This window comes from Camarhynchus parvulus, chromosome 5 (genome assembly GCF_901933205.1).
Source record: "Camarhynchus parvulus chromosome 5, STF_HiC, whole genome shotgun sequence".
In the NCBI taxonomy this organism is placed as follows: Eukaryota; Metazoa; Chordata; class Aves; order Passeriformes; family Thraupidae; genus Camarhynchus; species Camarhynchus parvulus.
Genome location: NC_044575.1, coordinates 4347143 through 4373113, shown reverse-complemented (window position 1 = coordinate 4373113; position 25971 = coordinate 4347143). Strand labels below are relative to the sequence as shown.

The 25971-nt window shown below is 43.4% G+C and overlaps 1 protein-coding gene across 1 annotated transcript in view; it reads right to left on the bottom strand.

Moving 5' to 3' along the window:
• Positions 1–22904, bottom strand: part of NELL1 (neural EGFL like 1) — a 303342-nt gene extending 280438 nt beyond the window's left edge. Inside the window, 2 exon segments of the mRNA XM_030948530.1 lie at positions 19078–19206; positions 22727–22904. Of these exon segments, the coding sequence (XP_030804390.1) occupies positions 19078–19206; positions 22727–22775 (178 nt within the window). The 5' untranslated portion in view covers positions 22776–22904.
• Between the last annotated feature and the right edge of the window lie 3067 nt (positions 22905–25971).

The window sequence follows — 25971 nt, the reverse complement described above, 5'->3', positions numbered from 1 at the left end:
AATAGTGACTGTCTGGAGGGGTTTTTAAAACATACCAGGGTGTTTCTAAAATTAATCAAGGAAAGAAAGCAAGCATATTTGCAAGTCCAAGAGACAGAAATCATCTCAGAGCATCACGTAAAGGCAACTTTCCACCTTCAGCAGAACAAAAGCACAAGACACACCTACGTCAGAGAGAGCATATGTGTAGCTTGATTTTAATTCTTAAGCTGTGGGTCCAAGGAAGAAGTGCCCAGCACAAACCAAAGGTCCAGCTGGCCAGAACAGACACCAATAACCATTTAGGTACAACAATAACCATTTAGGTACTGCCATCCCCCCTCCCTGGCACCATCTCCCCCAGCGCCAGGGATGCCACCTTGCCTTGTCCTGGATGCCCTGGATGTCCCGAGAGCCCATTCAGCCCCAGCACAGCCCTGCCTGGTCCCCTGAGAGCCCATTCAGCCCTCACAGCCCTGCCAAGCCAAAAAGAGCTCCAAGAGGCAGCAGCACCCAGGGCTGCCCTGCCACAGGGGCTCAGCACCCACAGCACCCTGCCCAGCTGCAGCAAGCTCCTACACCCTGAGCCACACAGAGACATTTTACCCACACTGGAGCTACTCACAGCACTCACCATCAGCACCTGCAAAAGAAGTCTCAAATTTAGGGGTGTTTTCACTTCCCCATAAAACCAAATGAAAGCCAGTGCTGCTCTCTGATGTTGGGCCAGGCTTTACCTCGCTCACACAAACCATTCAGACATTTCAGTGCACACCAACCCTAAATGCCAAGTGGAATTAGGTACAATAATGTGAAAAATGCATGTATTTTATGATTGGCTTTTCACAAATATTCAAATGAGTATTATATGTGTTGTGTTAGGAAGTTATGCTGTGTTAATTCTCTTAAGTATTGTGGTAAATGTAGTTTTAGGTTATAACATAATGTTAAAATAGAAACTATGCTATGTAGGATAATTTTTTTAAAGAAAGAACTCTCACTGAGATAGCAGCCACAGGACAACTGAATCTTTCAGAGAAAAAGAATTTATTGCTCCATTATCAGAAGAAATGAACTTCTTCCCACCACGAAGGCGCTGTCAGGATTCAGAAGAAGAAGCTGACACTGACCAGACAGAATCCTGTGTTTGAATGGAATTTATGCATCATGTTTGAGGTGTATGAATATGCAACAGGCTGTTGCTTTTAAGGGTTAATCCTCTGTTAATGTGGGTCCTTTTTCGGGCTCGTGATGCCCAGAAAGAGGTACCCGGACCGTCCATAACTCTTTGTCTTTATTGTCTCATATTGTCCTAATCCAAATTGCCCAAATTATTATTAATTCTATTACTATTTTTATAACCATTTTATTACTGTTAAACTTTTAAAAATTTAAAAACAAGTGATTGGCAGTTTTTCACAATAACTCAGGATCAGCATCAGTCCTTACCCCACCTGATTTAGACCCTCAAGTCACATCTTCGTGTGTGGACTCGCCTCTCTGTGCATCACCCTCTCTAGCAACTCAAAATTAAACCTCAGGCTTCTGCCATTTGTAACCCTGAACACATCAGAAGCCCCAGTTAGGAGAAATTCATGAGTTGGCATCATATCCATTAATTAAGTGTAATAAAATCACCACCACACAGAAGGAGACAAAATGAGTTAGAGAAGGAAAAGGACAATGCTAGGAAAGAAAGCAAAGATCTTGCCAAGCCTCCTTTGACAGTGACAACAATCCATAGCACAAAGGGAAATACATGACCATTTGGGATGGAATTTAAGTGATGAGAAATGTGCACCAGTTGTGAAAAGCCATATCCCAATCCATCTGGGGAATAATTTTTCTTTAATCGATGCTTCCATTAGTGGAAAAATACTAAAATTCAGTTCTGAATCAACTCATTTTCTGAAGCAATAGGTACATTTTATCATTCACTAGCCTGCTTGAATACCTTTTACTTCCCTTGGCAGAGAACATACTGCAGAACACATTGCTTTATTGGGAACTTCAATCATTTTTAAAGCTATTTGCTTCAACATGCTTTCATTAGAACCATTGAACAGTCACTCTGGACAAGCAAGTAGAAATTAATCCTGCAACAGCAGAGAATGCAGATTTAAGTTACAGCAATTAAAGAATTGGATATTACAGTGTTTTTGCTTTTACCTTGCTATGGGCAAAATCAAATAAAATGAACACTGTATTTAAAAAAACAAAACAAACAGAAAATCATCCCGGTGCCCCACTTTTTCTTAAGTCACCAGCTTTACGAAATGAAACCAAGATTAGAAGGATGATCCAAAACTAGCAACGCTCAGTGTAGGCAGTTCCTAACAGTTGCCGAGGATGAAAACACACAACAGCGTCACAAAAACATTCTTGTTCACTGAAGCAGGTGCTTCACCAAAGCCTCTGAGTCAAGTGGGATCCAGTGCACCAACCCCCTTCCTGCACACTGGTCTCACAAAACATCTTTTGAAGAACTGGTAAAAAAAAAAAAAAAAAAAAAAAGAACAAACAAACAAAAAAACCCCACACCAACAGTGCAAAACACTGGTGATAAATGCCCATTCCCACTCACTTGCACCCTTCCAAAAGCACTCCTCAGTCCACACAAGTCACAAACAGATACAAAAATCCCCAGAAGGATGATAACACTAATTATGGGGATCTTCTCCAAAAAGAATCATTTCACTGCCAAGCAGAGAAATGCTTCAGGTACCTGACCCTGCCTACCTACCAAGGGCAAAATGCAGATGTCTGCAGATGCCACCAATCTTTTGGTTTGAGCTATGGGGATAAATTCACATAAATTTCTCTTGATATGCTAAGAAAATAGAAGACTTCACCTGCCAGCAACCCAAAAGAGAGGGGTCAAAACACCTTCCCCTTCTCTGAAAATCTATGCTACTAGGGAGGAGCAAAGAGGGCATGATGTAGTCTCATAAGCATGTCTCTGCTTCTGAGCATTCTCGCCAGCATGAAAAGACACTGTAAATGTTTTTGCCTTGCTAACTCCACTCAGAGTCAGTAATAAACAGTAGGAAATCATGTTCAACAGCACAGCTTCCTAAATTATGATTATTCATTGTAAATCACTTTCTACATGTTGCTTCAAACACTGTTTCTCAAGAATAAGATCCATCTGCAGTGAAATGCTTGGTGATTTTAATATGCAAGCCTCCTACAGAGATGATGTCTCATTTTAATTATTGTTTCGGTTTAATGGGTTTTCATTAAATTAGAGGATGGAGCAATTACCAGGGTGAACAGCTAATGTCACAAAGGTAAGTTCCCATGACTATACAGCAAAAGCAGTTCCACTAGAGAAGGTGAAAAACAGTGTTATTTAATGTAAACTCTGCTTTTGCATCATGCAAAACTACCCCTGGCTATAGGTGCTCATTTATTGCTGTCATTTTGATATACATGTTTGTAAACTAGTTTACAAATGGGTCTCCCCTAACCAAATCCACCTAGCGTTTAAAATTATATATACCTATAAATAAAAGTCCTTTCAGGAAGCCACTGCAAACCCAGCCCTAAAACTCCAGTTGCCAGGAGCAGGAGAATTTTGAGTCACTGAAATCAAACAGAGAATACTTATCAAATCATAGTTTCTCCTCAACCACTAATTTAGCTGATTTAGTGGCTTAGTATCAGACTCTTCACTTCTTGAAAATTGCCTTGACTTGAGCACCAGCTAGAGTGACCACACTCATGCTAATTAAGTAGATGTCAGAGAGTCTTAAGTCCTTTGTTTGCTTTATCAGCGTTTCAAACCGCAACAGGCAGTTGAGTGTTCTGGAAGGAGCAGAGCAGCAGACACTGCACAAGAGCTGGAAATGAACATTTGCCAAGAGTGAAGGCAGTCACCTGAGTACTCTGGAAGGAGCAGAGCAGCAGACACTGCACAAGAGCTGGAAATGAACACACGCCAGCAGTGATGGCAGCCACCAGTGCTTCTGCAGCCCCAGCCTGTGGTGGTGTTTGAGGGTGCCCAGGACGAGGGAAGAGATGAGAATCTTGACTCCATGTTTCAGAAGGCTGATTTATTATTTTATGGTATATATTATATCAAAAGAAAATGATGTACTAAAGCTATACTAAAGAAAGAGAAAGGAGACATCAGAAGGCTAGAAAGAAATGATAATAAAAACCTGCAACTGACCAGAGTCCTGACACAGCTGGACTGGGATTGGTCATTAGGTAAAAACAATCCACATGGAACCAATCAAAGATGAACCTGTTGGTAACAATCAAAACAATAATTTTCGTTCTCAGGAGAAAAGTTCCAGCAAAAGGATTTTCATAAAATATGTCAGTGACAGCAGCCAGCCAAAGGTGCCTGACATGGCTGGGCAAGCAGTGGCCACCAGCTAAGCTGTATAGAAAATTTCCATGGTTCTCTTCCTCAGGGCTTCCTCCTTGTCTTTTCCACCGGACGGGCAGAATCAGCAAAAGGATTCACTGGAAGGATATGTCAGTGACAGCGAAGGACAGCAGGAAAGCAGCGGACGGACATGCTAGGCAAAGTAGCAGGGAGCTGCAGCAAGGAAGCACTGGAAGTAGAGCAAGAATTACCAGGGGAACCACCGCAAGGGCTTCCGCCGAGTCATTTCAAAGCGAAGCACTGGAAGGAGAGCAAGGAAAGCAGCGGAAGGACAGCAAGGAAAGCAGCAGAAGGAGAGCAAGGGAAGCAGCGGAAGGAGAGCAAGGAAAGCAGCGGAAGGAGAGCAAGGGAAGCAGCGGAAGGACAGCAAGGGAAGCTCTCCGGCAGCACAAGGAGAAGGAGCAGCCTGGTTCCAGTCAAAGGCCAGCTGATGACTGGCACTGTCACCAACCCAGCTGGCTGCCATGGACCAACATCAGACACCTGCAGGCAGCCAAGGGCCTTGGAGCAGCTTTCCTGCTGTCACCAACAGCCACCGCTGTGCTGAGGCTACACTTCACCTGTTGCTCAAGGCAGCCACTTGAACCTTATTTCAAGTATTTTAAGCAGCTGCTGAGCTCATCTTCTCAAGTAGGCTCCGTTCTTTCCTCAAGGGATTCCTGCTGAAATCAAGACTGTTTACAAATGGTTGATCCCTTAAATTAAACGCTTCGTTGAAATGCTCCAGAAGTTCACTATCACTAAAAGCACATAATCTGCTCTTAAATCATGTGAGTTAATCAAATTACATGTGTTGTCAGTTAATTAGTTCAGGAGTCGCTGATTGTATCAACTTTTCCACTGTTTACCTACATTAGATAAGGTTATCGGGTTACTGTTCCTGTAAAGATTGCTCTTTGCCAATTTGGAAAACAACATTTTAACAGAACGAACGTGGACTTACACCAGCAACACTGGGAAAATTCGGTATTTGCCAAGAACCATTCCCAGGGTGCTATCCATTTTGCTGGAGGAACACTGGCCACTCCAGGGACCTATTTTTCAAGATTATATTAAATACGAATGCCACACACAAATAATGAGCCACTCAAAAACATGGCTTCATGCAAAAGCAAGCTCAATTTTTTTCCTCCCCTCCTACAAAGCATTTTGAAATATGCTTGAAGTCACACAAAAATATTAGAGATTTACTTTTAAAAAATGATAATATATATACCAAAACATGACAAAATACATTCTGCTTTGTTTAAAGGAAACTTAAGGTGGTACCAGAAGGTGAGGAGCCCCTAGAACAAAAAATGAGACACAGAAGATAAGTTTTGCAAAAAACTATTAATTGTAGGTTTGGTCTTATTTCGTCCCATTATAACTCCATGTGTGTTTGTAATCCAGAAATAAAATGTAAGGTTAACAGAAGAGAGAGACTGATCCACTTACATTTTTGAGCAGTATGTAATAATTCTGATTTCTCATTTAGCACTCTTCTTTGGTCCAGGTAATAATAAATACTGGTCATAATTTATGGTAGCAATGTTTCGAAAAAAACCAGTACTTCTGAAGTGCTTTATGATTTCTAAATTTACCATGAATTTAACAGATACAGAGAACAAATAACCCATTTCAACAAAATTTTAAGATCCAGATTCCACAGGAGCAGGAAACAAGCAGAATGCTAAATTACTCTGACTTTGTTGAAAATCCCAGTCTAACTTCAGCAAAGCCATACAGAAATTAGGATTTGCCTCCCTGGTGAAAACCTGCACTCTTAAATGTGTAAATCAAAACGCTACTTGAAATAGTTAATTAAAAGGGAAGTTTCAGCTAAGCAGAAATGTGACTTGGTTTCTTCACTATGGAGAGAGGTTGCTATCCTAATGCAGCTAACAGACCTGGGTACACCTACACACAGGTTTTAATTTCCAGTCATTTTATCACAGGAATAATCCAACTAAAGGCCATGAAATTATCCTTGGAGTTCGAAGCAAGCATATGCTGGAGTGCTCTCTTGGTTCACAAACTCTCAAAGACTTGACAGACTAAATAGTTTTTTAATTACTTTTAAAGCATAGGTCATGTATTGCTAAAAAGTTATGATTTCAGGGTTTTTTTAATACTCTATAAATGATTTATACAAGCATTAAACAACACATGTTTCATGAACTAATTCTCCCTTTTGTTTTCTTACCCTGAGGAAAAAATCACTTCCATGTTATTGCTAAAGCAAATTAAATCCTGGGTGTCTGTTTTATTTATTAACTGCATGATAATAACATGAGGCATAATACATTTGTGAGAGCCCTTCTCTACTGAAGTATAATTTCTGCTGTCAGCCTCTTTATGTTTATATTCAATATTCTAGATGTCTTTGTTTCTTGGAACATACATAGGCACACATTTATATTTTCTGCCAAAATAAATATAAATGCTCTTGGTGAAATGTTTCACAACACCCACAACAAAGACCCATAAATAACTAACATACTTAGTCATTCTCCAGGAGTTTTACATGATTTGAGAGATTTAATAATTTCTTTTAAAAAGTCACAATAATAACTGTTTTATCTTTTTACACCATAATTATGATTTGGACTATTGCTTTTCTTATTTCACCCAAGCATACCACAACTCATGAATAAAATATGACAACTTTGATAGCATCCATTGCTGTGGGTTCATCCGTAACAGGAAACGTGATTGGGGTACTAAGAGCTCCCTTTTCTCCATAAGCCTTTGTTTCTGAAAATAAGCTTTTATTTAAATAGATCTGCCTCATGTCCCTCCTCTTCTGCATTTCTTGCCTTTAGCAGTAACACCAGCAATCATGTTTACTTTTATTTTTAACGATCACATTTTGAAGTGATTAGGATGGCACGAAGCAAGGTGGGCACAATATCCCATCTGAAAGCTGCCACTCACCAGACATCAAAAAACATTAAAAGCAATGCCAGTATCAGAGAACAAAAAGCTAAAGCAGAGGACATGACTTAAAAATGAGAGAAATATGAGCAAAACTCTTTTTTTTTCTGGCTCCATCATTAGTTACAACGAGGGAAACCTAAATTTCTTCCACCATTTCCCAAACAAGATCACTGTAACTAATACTGCAGGGTCCTCCTACCACAGCTTCTCAGTACATTCCCTGAAAAGGAAGGCTTGGGATAAATGCAATACATGAGGTCTCCAAATCATCAGCATTTACCAAATTATTCTACAAATGTCATGTTTTAAGGCTGTGCTGCTTCGCTTTCCAAACAGTATGATGAGCATCTGTGGAGACCTCCACAGACCACGAAAAATCATGACACATACACACACAAATCCCACTCCCCTCCCACACATCTTGGCTTTATTTTCCCCAGTCCCCAGGAAGAGGCTTCAAAATTTCAAATTATTCACAATGAGCTGAAGTAGAGAGAGAGAAACAGAGGCAGATATGTCATCTGTAGCCAGTCCATCTTAGAAGCAACAAGTATTTAAACTCCAAGATCCAGTTTTTGTATGTGTTTCACTCTAAAAAGATCTTTCTGTTCTGTATATCTTTATGTTACATTCCAGTTTGCAAGAAGTTTTCAAAAAATGAAAATAAACACGTAAAAGAAAGGGGGCTACACAATACTGAACTAAGCTTTACAACACTAATTTATCTCCTCTGCAAGTGTCTGTTCCCACAGATGCCAAATGGAAACCCCACAGCTTCAGAGGTGGAGTCACCTGTGTGTGCAAGGGAGGACAGACTCTAAAACAGCCCCTGCAGCTGCAGTGATCCTGTCCAATTTGTCCTATTTACAGCACAGGGGACCCTCAGCAAGCTCCACTGTAATTTCAGAAATGCTACCACAAAGGAGGGAGGATGGGAGACAGAAAACTGTAATGAGAGGCTTTTAGGAAGCAAAACCAATTCTGAGCTGCTGTACTTACTGCTCTGAAATAGTGATTCACAGATCCTGTCATCAGAATTACAGGACCAACTATGCTATTTTAGCAGATATGCAGCCTATAAGTAAGGACATCATCCCATGTTGGAGTGGGCATCGGGTACCAAAATCAATTTTTGCCCATTCTATTAAAAAAAAATAAAAACCTAATGCACTCTGTATCTTTGAATAGGCCAAAAAAAGGCAAGACAATCCCATGACATAACACCATAAAACCAGCACAGTATGACATGAATACTTCATGCCATTTATGTGGTGAAAATGAAAAAATAACAGAATAAACATTCCCCCCCTTGTGTATCATTTATACCCTCACACCACATGTGGCAGGACTGTTCTAGAATTTGGCATAGGTTGAGGTCTCAAGTAGCATCGAATCTTTATTCTTGATAGATAGTTCCAAGACAGCAGGACTTTTCATCACAGGAAATGGTCCATTCCTGGCTCCTTCGTTAGGTCTGGTTGTATATGCCTTTGTGTACTTCTTTAAGGTACAAAATCTTAAAAAGAAAACCTGTGAAAGTAATTTCAAATAACACCACTTCCTTTTAGGTAAAAGATGTAGCTGTGTTTAGAAGTAATGTAACCAAGCAGGCCGAATGTAAATATTCTGCTCAGTTATTAACAAGTTTCTACTAAAATTGGTTTAAAATTTAAGATATCACCACCCTTGGGGTCAAAATACACAATAATAGGCCACTTTGTTTCACTGCCTACAGTAAGAACCCAATTCTTGAGCAGTGCTTTTCCCATCCTCTGCATTTCAAGCAGTTGGAGCTCAGCAGTGCCCTACAAATGCTCCAGTTCTGCCCTCTTTTAATGCAGCATCTGTCCAGCACCCCAGAGCTGCAAAATGAGGTGCAGGATTCTTCACCCAGGACCACTCAGGACTGGCCCCAAGGCAGTACTACTCAGATACCAACCCTGCTCCACCCCAGCTTCCCACAGCTCTGACCAGCACCTGGGCCCATCTCACAAGATGCTATAGAATATTCTTCCTCCATTTTAATGCTTGTTTAATAAACAGGGAGCTAATTACAGGATGGTATGACTGAAGAGTATCCATTTGCCAAAATCTTTGCATGAAAAAGACAGTTTTTGTCACATTGTTATTTTGATGAAGATACAAGAAACTTAAACTGCTAGTCCTGCTTTTATCTGAGTTACTTTCACTGTAAGCACCACATGGTGTAGAACACCCTTACTAGCAGTATCAGAAACTAATTTCTCCATCCCCTCTCAGCCCATTAAAGAGTAAAGAGCTTTTCTTCCTTTTCTGCTTATCTTCATGTCAGGACTTTGTCAACAGGTTGCCAGAAGCATTCAAGGCTTTTAGCACACTACAGAAGTACTTATCCCACTTCCCCTCTGTACTTCCCATCGTGGCAAATGAAGATAGATAAGCAGCACAATTATTGTCTCCCAGGAAAGCAAAAATAACTGTCAAGGACAGAGGCAATATGTGCTCAGAGCTCTCTCCTAATCATGACAGACATGATGGGAAATCCAAAAAATGTCAAGTAACAGAAGGCAGCATGACAGCATTCAGGATGGGGGGGGGGAAGGTAAAAGTAGAAATTGGTCACTGTTGTTTAATGTGACTAGGTTTCTATTTTAGTCTACACTTGCTTGGAAGCAGGGGGCAGGGGTGTTTTAAACAAGAGAATACTGAAGGAGAAACTCTGAAATTATTCACAAGCTATACCTTCATATCAATATGTTGGATAAATTTTACACCTAGACAAGTTTCTAACATAATTCAAACATTAAACAAGAAACAGCCAAGACAGGATGGGTATATAAGAGTATTTTAAAAACTACCTCTGGGATCTAACAAAATTAATAGTATTTTATGTATCTTCAAAGCCTTAAAGCATTGTTTAATAATTATGCCTCAAGTGATCTTTAATTTCCTCCACTGAAGATGATTCATCTCACTCAACCCTTCCTAGCTCATTGGATTCAATTCCAGATTATTTCTCTGTTTTGAAAATAGTTTTTGCAATGGAAAAAAGCCTCACTTAGACTAACCATTAAATTGAAAGAAAAAAAACTGTATTGTGTATACAAAAGATTAGCTATATTAAAAGATTAGCTGTATTAATATATATATATATATAATTTATAAGTTAGGCAGATGTTTGAATTAAAGTATCACAGGAAATCCTTGCTCAACCCTCTGGGGATGAATATTCCAAAACCTTTCTTAATTATAGGATCACACAGCCGCTGATCACAGGTCACAGTCAGTGCACAAATGAAAGAACAAAGAGCAAAAACTAACAAACAAGGATCTTAAGTTTTGCTTCATTTTATTGTTCAGGACTCACCTTGAACAGTAAATCCACCATATCCAAATCCTTCTCTGAAGGCAGAACACACCAAGCTAATTGCTCCAGCACGCTACTTGAGCCTTCTACAAATATTAGTGAATTCTCTGTACCACTGTTGTTAGAGGAATGGGCAGTTTTACAGCAAAAATAAGATTCTAATTCACTAATACAAACCCCCACATTATCCAAGCTGCATCCCCCAAAGACATGTGTGAAATCTCAGTACACATCGGGGGTACTTTACAGCAACCCCAAATCTAAACTTTCTGTGCATTTCCTGATTATGCTGCCTTAATGCTGCCTGTACCATAAGCAAGCCTTGACCTAATCCTGCTCTTTCCATTTGGCATCTGTGGGAACAGACACTCTCAGAGGAGATAAATTTGTGCTGTAAAGCTTAGCTCTGTATTGTGCAGCCCCCTTCTTTTTACGTCTTTATTTTCATTTTTTAAAAACTTTCTGCAAACTGGAATGTAACATAAAGATACACAGAATGTAAAGATCTTTTTAGAGCGAAACACATACAAAAACTGGATCTTGGAGTTTAAATACCTGTTGCTTCTAAGATGGACTGTGTGATGGTGTTCACAGGGGTCTTAGGATGAGGGAAGAGACGTAGATCTGACTCCATGTTTCAGAAGGCTGACTTATTATTTTATTATATTTATTACATTAAAACTATACTAAAAGAATAGAAGAAAAGGTTTCATCTCAGAAGGCTAGCTAAGGAGAGGAGAGGAGAGGAGAGGAAAAAGGAAAGGAAAAAGGAAAGGAAAGGAAAGGAAAGGAAAGGAAAGAAAAGGAAAGGAAAGGAAAGGAAAGGAAAGGAAAAAGGAAAGGAAAGGAAAGGAAAGGAAAGGAAAGGAAAGGAAAGGAAAGGAAAGGAAAGGAAAGGAAAGGAAAGGAAAGGAAAGGAAAGGAAAGGAAAGGAAAGGAAAGGAAAGGAAAGGAAAGGAAAGGAAAGGAAAGGAAAGGAAAGGAAAGGAAAGGAAAGGAAAGGAAAGGAAAGGAAAGGAAGATAACAAAGGCAACTGCCTCAGACTCTCTGGCCGAGCCAGCTGAGCTGTGATTGGCCATTAATTATAAACATCCAAGATGGGCCAATCAAAAATCCACCTGTTGCATTCCACAGCAGCAGATAATCAATGTTTACATTTTGTCCCTGAGGCCTCTCAGCTTCTCAGGAGGAAAAAAAATCCCAAGGAAAGGATTTTTCATGAAAAGATGTCTACGCCAGGACTGGCTACAGATGACATTCATATCTGCCTCTGTTTCCCCTGCTTTCCCCCACGTGCCCAGCACCAGCCTGGGCCCTGCTGGCTCCCAGGGGAACCTGCTCACCCCAAACATGTCCTTGTCACTCACACACTCAGTCCTTGCTGCTACACCTCCAGCTTGGAGTCCCCCTCGTTCCCAGCTGCTGCAGAGGGAAGGGGTGAGAAGCAGGGAAGGAAGGGCTGAGAAGCAGGACAAGCACTCAAGGCCCCAAGAAGAGCTCATGGACACAAGCCCAGAAAGCATCTCCAGCAGGGAAGTCCCACTTCCCTCCATCCTGCTGGGTGCAGGCAGCCCAGCTGTTGGAATCCTATTGAAATCCTTATTTTAGCAGTGCTTCACAGAGCTAACACCTGTCAGCACTCCAGGATGGTGGGCAGCTGCCATGGCTCCTAAGGACCAGGCTGGAGCTGGGAAAAATGGGGGAACATCTCCAGGGATGAGTGTGGAGCACCAATGAGGATCCCACTCTCCAAGGGATGGGCTGGGCCCTATTTCTCACAGCCCCCCAAGCCTCCATCACAGGGACAGACAGACACTGGCAGAAGAGGGGTCCATGAGTGCCTTCACAGCCAGCCCTGAAAGCAGATGAGCTCTGAGTAAAGCACCAATTCTGCCATGCCCAGGGGAGAGAGGGGCTCTCAGAAGGGACAGCCAAGAGGAACAGCCCAAATGAAGCAGCACAGAATGCTACCACACCTGAATGTTGCCACAGGACGGGGCAAGAGGCTGATCCACACCTCAAGGTGTTTTTACTGACAAATACAAAGGTTTTTTAATCTGATGGCAGCTGCCTCTCCCTCATGAACTCATGACCCTTGCACTGTTGGAAAGGAATTATTATTATATTTGGAACTCATGACCCTTGCACTGTTGGAAAGGAATTATTATCATTATTATTATTATTATCATTATTATTATTATTATTATTATTATTATTATCATTATCATTATTATTATTATTATTTTCACCAGGTATTGCCCACCATTGCTTGAAGCCTAGGACAGGCAACATGGGGTAAAACCCCAAATTTACCCACCCCTACAGGAACCAGAGCAGGCCTGCACAGTGTGGCACATCAATGGCAAAATACCTCTCTCTGACCTTTAAAAAATAAAATGAAAGCTCACAGGTTCAAGGAGAGTTTCCACAGAGATAAATCTCCGGTGAGCTGCAGGACAGCCCTGGGAGGGGACACGCTGCTGGTTCTGGCCAGCCCCACCCCAGAGAACAGCCCAGCCCCATGCCCAGGCCAGCAGCACCTCAGGCAAAGTGGATTTTAAAAAGAGAAAAAAAAAATCTCATCCAGCTGGACGGGGGCAGCTGCACAGACACAAATCCAAGTGACAGTGGGCAATACCTGGTGAAATAAAAACAGACATTCCTTTCCAACAGTGGTCATCAGCTGCTTTGCCAAGTGTCCCAAAGTGTCCCACCCCTGGATACACCACCATGGGAAAGGTACCAGAGCTGCTCTCTCCCATGACACCTGGAGGCAGAACTAAGATTTCCAGCCACCATGTTGTGCCTTCCTAATTTTTCTGCTGCTGTGAGGGTTCTGCTCTGTAAAAACAATACTGCTGATATTTAATATTTGCTATAAAGGTAGCAGGAGAGATCCCACAAAAAGCAATGACTCTTGTCTCATTATCTCATGTAAAGAGGGACTGACGCCTGAATTCCAAAATTGAAGTTTATCTCTCCTACTCACTGCAGACCTCCCACCACCTGCCCCAGGAGGAGCAATGACATGTTTCCTCCCTGAGCTGTTCTCTGCTCCCTCTCACCCAGCCCCTGGCTCTGTTCTGAGCTCTGCAGCTCACACACCTTGCACACCATAACAGAGTTTAACACCTGGAGAGGATTAACACCTTGGCCATAGCACGCAGGCCACTGAGACTCAGGGTGAGAGGTTCAGTGCAGATGGACAAGGGCAGCAGCCATCACCTGGCCCTGGAATTCAGTGAGCACAGCTCAGTGCTGAGCTGCTGCCCTCAACACATTGCCAGGGCACCAGAAACATTTCCTGAAGACTGCCCCACCAGAGGCAGAGGTATTTTGTTCCTGATTAAAAGGGGTGTGTGCCCAACCCTGATGACGAGATCAATTTAGGCAGTTGTTCTAATCCACCAGCCTCAAAGCATGGCAAAGTTGGCCAGCATCCAAACCTCTTTCAGTTCGGCACCGCAAAACCTGACTGAAATTCCTGGAGTGGAATCTGGAAACACTTCCACTGTCTAAGCGAGGAATTCGTCTGAAAAAAGCCAGGATTTGTAAAACACTGAAGGAAAACACCAACAGAGAGGACTGCACTTCTGGAAGCTCAAGGGTCTCCTGGGACTCGCCTCCACCCTCCCTGGAAGTGCAGCTTTGATCTCTCTTTTGGCCTGAAGCAGGACAGTCCTTTTTTTCCAGGAACTCAACAAGTTTCACTCTTTTTCTCACAAAAACATTGCCTTTCTCTACGCTTTAAGATACTTGTCATTCTTTCACCTTTCCTGTAGGAGCCACGAGTGTACAGAAAAGCACTCAGCAGTGTGTGGTACAAAGTGGGAACAAGGAGCATGACTGAACCCTGTGCTGCAGCAGCTCCAGGCCAGGTGTTTCTCTTACATCCAGGGGCTGTGTAATACAAGTCAAGAAATGGTCAAGAACAAAGCACTGCAGATCTCCAGACTGTGAACAGCGCTTGGTGGTTTATTTTGCTGAGTGCTAAACATAGTATATACATAGTAAAAAGACCATTCCTAATTTAAAGGCTAAGTTGAAAAATAGTGCCAGATTGCTAGTAAAGGAAACAGCAAAGCCTCAATAAACTTTCAGGGCTGGGGGGGAACTGTTTTGTAAATAAAGCCTTTAAGTCTCTGTTAACTCCAAAGAGATGTTGCAGGAAGAATTAAAAAGAAATAGGCATAGCTGACAGGTTGTAAAAGGAATAAAATCTCACTTCCACAACACAAACTGAGCATGGAACAAAAGTCAGACTGGTTAAAGTAATCACATCTTTAACAGCTAGGCTAAAAACTGCTCTCAGTCTACCCAGAAACAGAATAACCAGTTAACATCCTTTTGCCTTAGTTATCATCAGAGCTTTCCTCTGCCACTGAATTCAAGATCCTGGTAAGCCAAAGTCAGGACAAGCCCTGCTTCCCTGCTGTCTGAAACAGGGAACAGGACTGAGGCCACCAAGGGAGCCACAGCTCAGGGTTTCTAAATGTACTATTTACAATATTTATTATTTACATTAATGTATTATTTACACTAATTGTATTATCTACAGTTTACAGTATAATCCTGTTCTGATCCTGTTCATTTCTCATGCCTGTAAGATACCATTTGCAGATGTCTTACCTTCCATGTTTGTAAGATGTTATTGTAAAGCATGTTTTTAGGAGAAAAGTTCATCTTTTCAGTATATTTCTCTGAGGCAGATTTTCCACCCAGACCCACAACCTTGACTTCCCTGGCCTCCTAGCTGGAGGTGAGAAGATGTGGGTCAGACATCAGGGTCTTGGGTGCCCCATTCCCCAAAAGCACCCATCAAGAATCTCCACTCACCCTCCTTTGCCCTTTCATGCTAGAGCAAATCATCTGCCCACAAAGACATCCTCTCCCATGTTTGTGTGTAAGAGTAAATAAAAGATAAATAATTAAGACACCAGAATGTTATGGATCTTAAGAATCAGACTGTTTGCAGAATTGCAATTATGAGTTATATATCTGCATTTCCTCTAATGCACGTTGTCAGCACTTACACTGCTCTGGTTTTTTATTTCCTCATCCCCCTTTCACAGAGAATGGAACTGAAAAATTCAAATAATGGAACTGATCAATCAAAAATCCAGCTGAAATACTCTAACAATCAAAGCCCATGCCCAGCAGGACAACTCAGATGACTACACTTAATTATAGGTTTCTATGCTTTTCTGAATTAGGAACAGATTTGCTTGCCCAAAGGCAACCCACATCTCTCAATTGCCACTTTGGTTCTACCATGCTGTCACACAATTTGCAACAGAGCTGAATTTGTTTCTTAGCCTATAAATCTGTTTCACTCACAAATCTGAGGTTTGGCTGTTCATACCAATATTATTAAAAAATCAGAATACTCCACCAGCTTTACTGGGACGGTCTCAGACTGAAATCACAAACTCTTCAAAGAAAATTCTTTCTGCATTTTCTCTAGGATAAATTAAATCACGACATCACTCCCCAGAAACTCTGTAACAAACAGTATGCCATTTACTGTAAGAGAGCTATCACTGATGAAAAGTCAAATTGAAAATAATATTTTCCCTTTTTTTTCTGCAAATCTTCATATCACCCCCCCTTTTTCATTTCAAGAATGCTCAAAACTTACAAAGCTTTCTCTTTCAAATAGTTTAATTCACAAAAAAATAACTGCTTAGGAGAACAGTCCATATTTTCCTGGACTCACCCTGGACACAAAACTGTCTGGATTGGGGAAAAATTACCATTTCTGTACCTCCAAGATGTAAACTTGCTGGAACACACAGAATAACACTCTCAGTTTGAACAGCTCCAGTATAGCCATTTTAGAAAATTCATCTCACAAGGCAGAAAATGTTCCACAGGGAGCTTTTCTGTAAGTCAGAGCCCCCATACACGTTGTCAAAGGTGGCAGGCAAAACTGCCACTGTGAAAATGTGGTAAGGACTAACCAGAGCAGAGCTGTGCTGAAAGCACCCCACCTTCCACCTGGAATAGCTGCTCCAAGAGGATACAGTCCTTTTGAAACTCAGTGCTAATTTCCAGGCTCTTCTCTCCTCTGGGAGTGTGTCACGGTTTGACGCTGGCACAATGCCAGCGCCCCCATGAAAATACATTCTCCCTGGTGTCTGCTGTGAGGTGTGACCAGGAATAGAGCAAAGCAGGCTCCAGCTTAGGCATAAAGAAGGGAAAACTTTATTAATCTACAACTATATATATAAAAAGAAACACACACAGAACTCAGAATGGAAAATCCTTCCAAAAACATTCCTCCTCCCCCCACCAAATTTCCAATACATCCACCCCTCAGATCACCAACTCTCAGTCCATCACCACCCTTTAGATAATCAATTCTCATTTCATCAAGGAGAGAGGAGTCCCTCTTGTACCATAGGTTTCCCCTGGAAACACAGCTGAGACCTCGTGTGTTTCCTGTCACACGTGGCACCGCCCGGAGATCGTTTGCCATCGTGGCAAGATAAAAATCAAAATTGAGTATAATCTCCTGGTTGCAGCCAAAGGACAGGGCCCACAGCCAGACTGTAGCTGTAAAGTCACCTCTGCTAGGAAAAGGGAATCCCTACAGCTGCCAACACACTGCTGACATTTAACAAGTAACAGATAGGAACAAGAAGGGAAGAAGACAACAGGGCAGCTTCAGATTCCATCCCAGCTGACAGCAAAGGCCTTCAGTCTTCTCACGACCCAAGGGCTGATGAGCTTTTCTGAAGAGAGTAGTTTTCCTGAGCCACCTTCAGGAAGTTTCACGCTTTACTCAAGAGGGCTATTCCTGTGTGCATTAGCAAAAAGCATTTCTGCTCTGGGAATTATAAAAAGCTTTATGTACCTAACTACAGTCTTCAAATTATTTATTCATTTTATACTGTGAATGTTTGTTTATTGCTTCCCATGAGCATCTATCTTTCTGCTTATCCATTCATATGGATTTTCCAAGTTCCACCTTTCTTACACCAGTCCTAAGTTCCCAAACTACAGATGGAGAAAAAAAACAGAATGTCCAAAACATCTTCACCATTAACCTTTCAAAGCTACTTTCAGTATCAGTGGTCTCAATCCAAGTCCTGATAAACACATCTCAGACTTCTTCCCTACAGCTCTGACCACCAGTCTGTGAAAACTCACCACAACTCACATTGCAACTCATCAGTGTGGTTGCAATTAGCTGTGTGGAATTGGAATGATTTGGATGATATTTAGGAATTTGTGTGGAATTTGAATGATTGGATGATATTTAGGCCACTGCAGTCTTTAGAGGATTGACTATAATGTATTACTTCTCCATAATACACAAACCTGGATTCAGGGTATCAAGAGAAAAAAACCTGGTATCTTTAAATGAAAAGAATCAATGCTGCTCTTTTGGACACTAATTTGGAAATCAGTGAAAATTAAGCTACTTGTTGTATCATAAAAGACAGAAAACAAATCCTGGGGTGGTCTCCAGCAGCAGCTCTGCTCTGACTCCTAAACTGGCCTTGGCCAGATAAAGAATGAACCAAGATTGCAGACCCACTTCCCTTGTTTTTCACAGTAGTCAGCTAGCACTGCAGATCCAGAACTGGAGCTGAATGAGATCATAATCATTCGCCTCTAAAAACAGCTACAGATAAGAAAAAGGGTCTTCAACATTGACTAAAGCACGGTAAAGAAAAAACATAGGAAGCCTCCACAATAAAAATGTTTCCAATAGTGCTTTAATTCACATGTTAATTTCAAACCATATAAATGCCTTTCCTGCCTAATTAGCATATTGTAGCAAATCAATGCTTCCACCCCATGGGACACTGTCCCTTAACCTAGACCTTACTTAAATGCATTGTAAAACTACATCCAGAATTCCACTCAGTAAAAACACACACACACACACAAAAAAAAAAAAGCACATAATTTTCAAACACTTCACAAACTTTATGTTAGAATACTTAATGAAGGGGCAAAAAACCAGAGTGGCTTATCTTGCCCTCGATACTTAAATACGAAAGCATTCTATTTGGCCCCTTTAGCGGTTTTCACAAAGTTGATGACAAACTTGCTCCATTACCAATCAGTGTTAACACATGAAATGCCTTCTCATAGTTAGACAGCTTTAGCTGTGTGTTTCTCTGCATGTATATGATGACAGAGAAAAAAACCCACAAGTCCACCCTTTGGGACCACTCTGACATATTTAGTGAGAAATAAATATCAGGGAGTGTTGAAAACATACCCAAAATTCCCTTGCAACTACCTGACAGCGCACACACAAAAAATAGCATCTGTATTTCAAGAATTAATTCCAAGAAACAGACATAAAAGAAAGCAATAATTAGGTAAGACCACCACTACAGGGAACCCCTTAAGCATCAAAGCTCTCCTGAGCTCATGCAGACAGAAGCAAGATAAGAAAGCTGAGGATGTTTCTCTCACCTTGGAATAAGAAGGCTTTGCTGGCATTGTGTAGTCCTGACACTTGTGTTACCCCCAGGGTTGTATTCACCAGATCCAGCTCGGTGATGATATCAATTTGTAAGTCAGGATCCATTCCAAATCCTACAGCTGTTGGAGGCAGAGAGAGTTAGATCAATTTTTATTTCAAATCAGGTAATGGAAAGAATAGAGAAGAATTTCTAGCACAGACATTTCTAGTACCTTCCCACTCACACTGTACACAGTAATTACTTACAAGACAGTAACTGAGAGGCAGGAAAGAGAAGATATTCTATTCCAAGTCTTTCAATTAAGCTATTTCCTTCCCAGAGATTTTACTGGGCACATGTTAAAACATTCTAGAGCTGATACATTTATCCAGTACCTTCAAAAGGTTCAAGAGTAATAAATAAAGAAAAGCATAACCACCTAGGCAACTTGATGGTTAGCACACCAAATTCATCAAAGATAGCTCATTTTTTCTAGGGATGGGAAGAGAGCAGCCTGCCCTCAGTGTTCCTCTCAACACAGCAGGAAGAGTGACGTGAGATCTGTGCCTGAGACACAGGTCAAATATCTCTTGTGGAATCCAAACACTTTCCTAATTACATTTTTCACTAACATCATTAGTAACAGGCTCCAAGAATGAAATCCTGACACAGCTGAAGTCAATGCTAAAAGTCCCATTGACTTCCATGGAGCAAGGACATTACCTGGAAAGCACGTCCAGATTGATTTCCACTAAGTAGACTTCACATTCAGGTCTAAATTGATTGATTTGTTATTCCAGGACTACACTTCTGGATCATTTAAGCAGCAAGTACTCTAGTTTGATTCTTTGAAAGGCTCTGAGAAATTACTGAGGTGTACAGAATGAACAAGAAGTTACACATACTACTCATAAATCTTCTGTACTCCAGAACTTTCTTTTTTCCTCAAGGATGAAAAGTTGATGGAATAACATGCTGTGCTAACATAGAGGATTCTACTCCACAAGGGACAGAGCATTAAAAAATACTGAAAATACAGCTTTAGGAGGTCTCTAGCAACCTTACTCTACAAGGAAAATTAAGATCTAGAGGCATCTGATGGAACTGAAGCTCCAAGAGTGCTGACACATCCACACACACAGTGCTTACATAAGGATATGGGGATAAACACATTTTTGTAGAAAATTGGAATTGGGAGAATATTAGAGAACCCAGATAAACTTCTCCAAAGGTAAAAACTTCCCAGATAATCAGCAACATCATCAGGATTTTTGTGCTATCTTTCACTTCCACCATGGGCACTCGGGCACTGAATGACCACAACTGACAACATCCACACTGGTGGACTAAAAACACCTCCCCCTCCTGGAATAAAGACCAGAACCAAAACAAGAAAGGACTTGTTCTTCTTCTAAGGTTTTCATTGAGCACAAAAGCAGCCCAATGTAAATTGTGTGAATTTACCTACCAGCAAAGACAAGTGTTTGCTGTCCCTGTGAGAAACAGAGCATGCTGTCCCTCATTAGGAAGGGCTTACATCTATTCAGATCAGCAATAATCTGCTGATATGAAGGGAGGTCAAGTAGGTACTAAAACTTGCTCAACAGAAAGGACAAACTGTGTTCAGTAAGACAAATCTCAAACCCATTAAAGTAAGTGAAAGCTCTGTCACAGCCATCAACAGGGTGGGGACAGAAACCACAGCGAGCAAGTAGAGGCACTCCCATAAATCACAGCAGCTCCACTGCTCTATTAAAGCTGTTTATTCCACCCTGAATACCCAAGGCTCAACAAGTATACATCACTGTAGCTCCACAGGCTTCGATTTATGCCAGCAAAGGATCTTGTGTGACAGCTTCAGTGCGTTCTCTTCCAGCTTTTAAAATACTTTTGAAAACAGAGACTGTTTCTTATGTCACAGTAACTATTTAGCAAGAGCCTACACTGCTTTAAACACCCAGTCATTTTCCTGAGCCGGCTCTTCAAACGGCAGCAGGCACTCAAATGCTGAGTTAATAATTAATAAACAACAAATCAGCAGCTTCAGTATGATAACCAAGTCTTCCTTTTCCCCTGTGGTCTCCCCCAGTCTATCAGAAAGATACCACATGCATATCAACCACACTTGCATCTAGTATTTTATGCTGTCTCTCTCCAGTGGAACAAGTAGCTGGAAATGCCATCTCTTTCTGAAGTAAAAATTAAGCATCAAGCAGTCTGCTCTCGCTGGAGAGCTGTGCAATGCCTGGGCCCGATTCTGGATGATGCTGGTTTCAATTCCTATTTAAAGTAATTGGGCCATTCCCCTTAAATCAGTGGCTTACACAAGCAACAGTCCAAATGCTTCAGGCAGGTGGGCGGGAGTAGAAATCATCTCAGGACTTGGTGGATTCAGCCCAATGTGAACTGAAGGCACTACAGTAGATTAGAGGATTAAGCCATATAATTATGAATGATGTCACTAGGAAATCCCTAAAAGAAATTAATTCTGCCTTACAGCTCTGACAGCTTTTATTCTCTGCTTCTGCCTTTATCACTTACACCCAAGCACCAGCAATCATGCCATGCTCCATCTAGCTAATGTGCAGTCATGCAACATATGCAGCACATTTATAATGTCCTCGACGTGTGTAACGGGCTGTTTGGGGATGGAAAAACTTTTACTTAAAGCACACTCAACACCACCAAGGCATTTGCACGTGCCCACATTAAACCAGTAAAATCATAAAGAAAAGGTTCTAGAACAGGCATTTTGCTCTCTCCTCTCACAACTTCGATGGCAATTGTTGCACACGGAGAACTTTCCAAGTAGTAGAGTTTTGGGTCCTGCTGACCATTTAAAATCTCTGTATGGACTATCAGGGGTAGCACCACTATGAAAGGGACAGGTAGTATTTTCTTCCAACAATTTTTATGCCGCATCTCTTTGCAGATTTTGATGAGCTTATAATTACTATAAGAATTTAATTACAAAACATTAAATCCTTTGCATTTTGATAATTGTGCCGGGCGGTTTCCCTGAGAACAGCTAGAAAGAAGAAAGGAGAAACGTGTCCCTCAGCAGCTCCAGCCGAGGAGGAGCGCTACTCGGGGACCAAGAACAAAGCCTTCGCAAGGAACAAGAAGCGCTACTTGGGTCGCGCAAGGCTGGAGAGACAGCGGAGCCGGCACGGCCCCGGCTGGAATAACGCGCTGCCGGCCGCATCGCGCCCATAGCGCCGCGCCCCGCGCCCGGCACCGCGGGCAGCACCGCCCGGGCACGGACACGGCCCCGGCCGCCCGGACCCGCGCCGGCCGCCGCCGCTCCGCTCCCGGTCCCCGCGGGGCTCAGCCCGCTCGCCGCTCTCGCAAAACTTTCCCACGCCCGCCCTCGGCCCCCGCGGAGCGCCCGCCCCACGGGCCCGAGCCGGCTGCGCCCCGCGGACCCCGAGCCCGGCTGCGCCCCGCGGAGCCCCGAGCCCGGCTGCGCCCCGCGGAGCCCCGAGCCCGGCCCGCCCGGGATGCCCGGCCCCGCACGGCCGGGGCGGCTCCCGCCGCCGCCGCCTCCCCGCAAAGTTTCCACCCGCCGCCGGCGCGCTCCGGGCGGCGGCCCCGGCCCTCGCTCCCCGGGGAGGCGGCCGGGGCGGACCTCGGCCCCGCCACGGACCCCGGCCCCTCACCTGCCCCGGCGGCGGCCGCACACGCCCAGAGGAGCAGGAGGAGACCCATCGGCGCGGCGCGGGCGGCGGCGTCCGCTCGTTCTCTCCCTCCCCCGGCCGCCGGCAGCTGCTGCGGAGCCGCACCGAGCCCAGCGGAGCCGAGCGCAGCCTCCGACGCGCGGAGCGGCTCCGGCAGGAGGCGGCGGCGGCTCCGCCCGCTGCCCAGGCGCGGCCCCGACGCCCCCGCAGCGGGGGCTCCCCGCCCGCCCCCGCCGTGACGCGCGGCCCCCCGGGCCTCGCCAGCGCCGCCGCCCGGCCACGGCCGCGCTCCGAGCGGAGCGGCCCCGCCGGGGAGCCCCGCACTGCGCACCGGCCCCGCTCCCGCAACGGGAACCCCCGGGCCGGGAGCCCCGCACTCATAACGGGAACCCCCGGGCCCGGAGCCCCGCACTCATAACGGGAACCCCCGGGCCCGGAGCCCTGTACTGCCACCGGCCCCGCTCCCGCAACGGGAACCCCCCGAGCGAGAGGGGCTCCGGCCCGCTGCGGCACGTCCCGGGGGGTGCGCGGTGCCTCCGGGGCACCTTGCCCTTCTTCCCGTGCCTAAGAATCGACCCTCATTAAGTATTTACTCTGAGTAATAATTTATGCCACGTATGAATAAACAAAAAGAGGATCTGAGGTGTGATACAGAAAGCTGCGCCGTTCCTCGGCTCCTTGCGTGTCCTTGCTCAACTCCCTTAACTGTGCTTTAAGGCTCCAACGTGTAAAAGGGAGGTAAAGTATTTAAAGATACTCGTGAGCCATGAGAATCTGCTCTGATGGCTGTTCTAAAACCTGTCTTCAAGTATTTCTTCGCTCCAGCCTTTTAATTTGGCTCGGTGCTTGGCAAGGAGCACGCTACCACATGCCTCTGTTATATGCAATACTCTTCCCTGCAGAACACCTGATTTAATTTTGAAGGGCAGTTTAGTGGCCCCAGATGACGTTCCCACCCTAGGGAGCAGGAGAAGAGTGAGATTTCCAGTCGATCTACAGTTGCAAGCTCCAGGACCATCCTCTCTTCTGCTTCCCCTCATCGTGATTTTGTGCTGCACAGTGCAAATGCCAGCCATCTTCAATGTTAAATAATAGCTGTACATTTGGACAAAGTTAGGATGACACCATAAAAATCATGCCCATCTTAGGGGTGCAGTTGGATTCACACACATTTACATTGGCAAGAGCAAACAGTCTGACTTGGTTGCCTAATTACTTAATTAGTGAGATGTCTGGAAACAGCTGTTCCTGGCTGCCAGCAAGGTAATGCACTCCAGGAAACCTCTGGGGTGGCCACTCAGAAAGCACATCAGTAATTTATCTCCAGTGTATCGAAACAACTTTTTTTTCTTCCTTCAAATGTAACTTTGCAGCTTCTCCCCTTTGGCTATAGGGTGCCCCACAATCAGCCCCTGGGCGAGAGGAGGGGCACACACATGGTGCACAGGAGTGCGTGGCTATGCACAGATATTCTATATAACCATAGCAACAGGAGAAAGAGGCAATGGTACCTCAGCCTGTGGAGACACACCCTTCTATTCCATCCTGGTGACATCAGGGTTCTGCACAGCAGTTACTATCTGATTTTAGCGATTTCTTTCTGGGGAACAGGTCTGTATATCCAATTCCTGTTAGCTTAGATCTGTTTGTGCTTACCTGGTAGTAAAACCAGTTTCTATCTAGACACCAAATTGAATCTAATTCAAGTTTTTCATTTTCCACTTGATGCAGAGTCTTAAGTGGATATACAATTTAAACTGGTGATAGATTCTCAAAATGATCTGTTTAACCTAAGCCTGGATTAAATGCTGTTTATAAAAAAATTACTGTGGGTACATGCAAAAATTTGTGCCATGTAACCAGCTGTAAAGCACAGTTTCAAACACATCCTGAGCAATCTCATGGAAAAGAATATCCTAACCATTACACAAGCAGCTTGGTAAAAAGTGCTCTGGAAAAAGCTGGTCCACAGTTGTAGCTCCTCCTGTAGTCCAGCTCGATGCCCAAATCACCACACATTTGGAGAGCACATATGTTCAGCTGTTCATATGAAGAAAGGATAGGGCAAATGGATGGAAAAGAAAAAAATCCCCTTTTTGCAGCCAACGCTGTTCTTACACCTCCCCTAATGGCAATAAATCATTTCCCTTTATCACCAGCAAATTTGACTTTCTGATATGTTCTTATGGGAAGTATAAATAGCTGAAAAGCCTGACTTCCAAGTAAGAATTAAAACCATGTTCCTGAGCATTCATAGGCATTTTAAAAAATCTGAAGGTACTTTTACAAGAGTGAAGCATTTGTCCTGGAAACTGAGCTGGATTTCAGCTCAGATAATATTCCTGTGAATATTGTTCTTGTACTATCTGTTGGTCATTGAATGCTTCTTGGTTTTGACCTAAATTATTGTGGGGTTGCTAACTGTGTGGTGTTAAACTGTTAGTCCTGCCAGCCACAAAGCTTGTGACATTTTGTAGTTTGAGGAAGGATTTTTGAGTAGGCCCAATGTCTCTCTGAACAGCTGTAGGGCTGTCTGCGTGCCACAGCTAAAATGCAATTAAAGGCATTGCTACTGCAAGGGTGTCTGTGTGCACTCAGTTGCCAGCTACACTGCAAATGCTGGGAAACGGCAGTGCTTCCACCTGGGAGAAAAAGAAAAAAGAAAAAGGAAAAAGGAAAAAAGGAAAAAAGAAAAAAGAAAAAAGAAAGAGGAAAGAGAGAAAGAGAAGGGGAAAGGAAAGGGAAAAGGAAAAAAAGAGAGGAGAGGAGAGGAGAGGAGAGGAGAGGAGAGGAGAGGAGAGGAGAGGAGAGGAGAGGAGAGGAGAGGAGAGGAGAGGAGAGGAGAGGAGAGGAGAGGAGAGGAGAGGAGGAGAGGAGAGGAGGAGAAGGAGAGGAGAGGAGAGGAGAGGAGAGGAGAGGAGAGGAGAGGAGAGGAGAGGAGCCCACCACTTGTAGCTCGTGGGGTAGAAAACCTGCTGGATTCCCAAATGAGACTCGCGTCCCCGGAAAGCCTGGCTCCGCGGGGACACTCGATATCCATCCGAGCAAAGTTTGCTTTGCCGCCAGTAGAGGGCAAGAATTAGCAGCAGCACTCACACCTGAGCACTGGAAAGAATAGGTGGAAAGGAAGGAAGGTTACTGTATGCCGTGCTTGCCTTAACCGCTGACAAATACTTGGAAAGGACTATGTAATCAGTTCAGCAGGCTAAAAGTACCCACATTAGGGT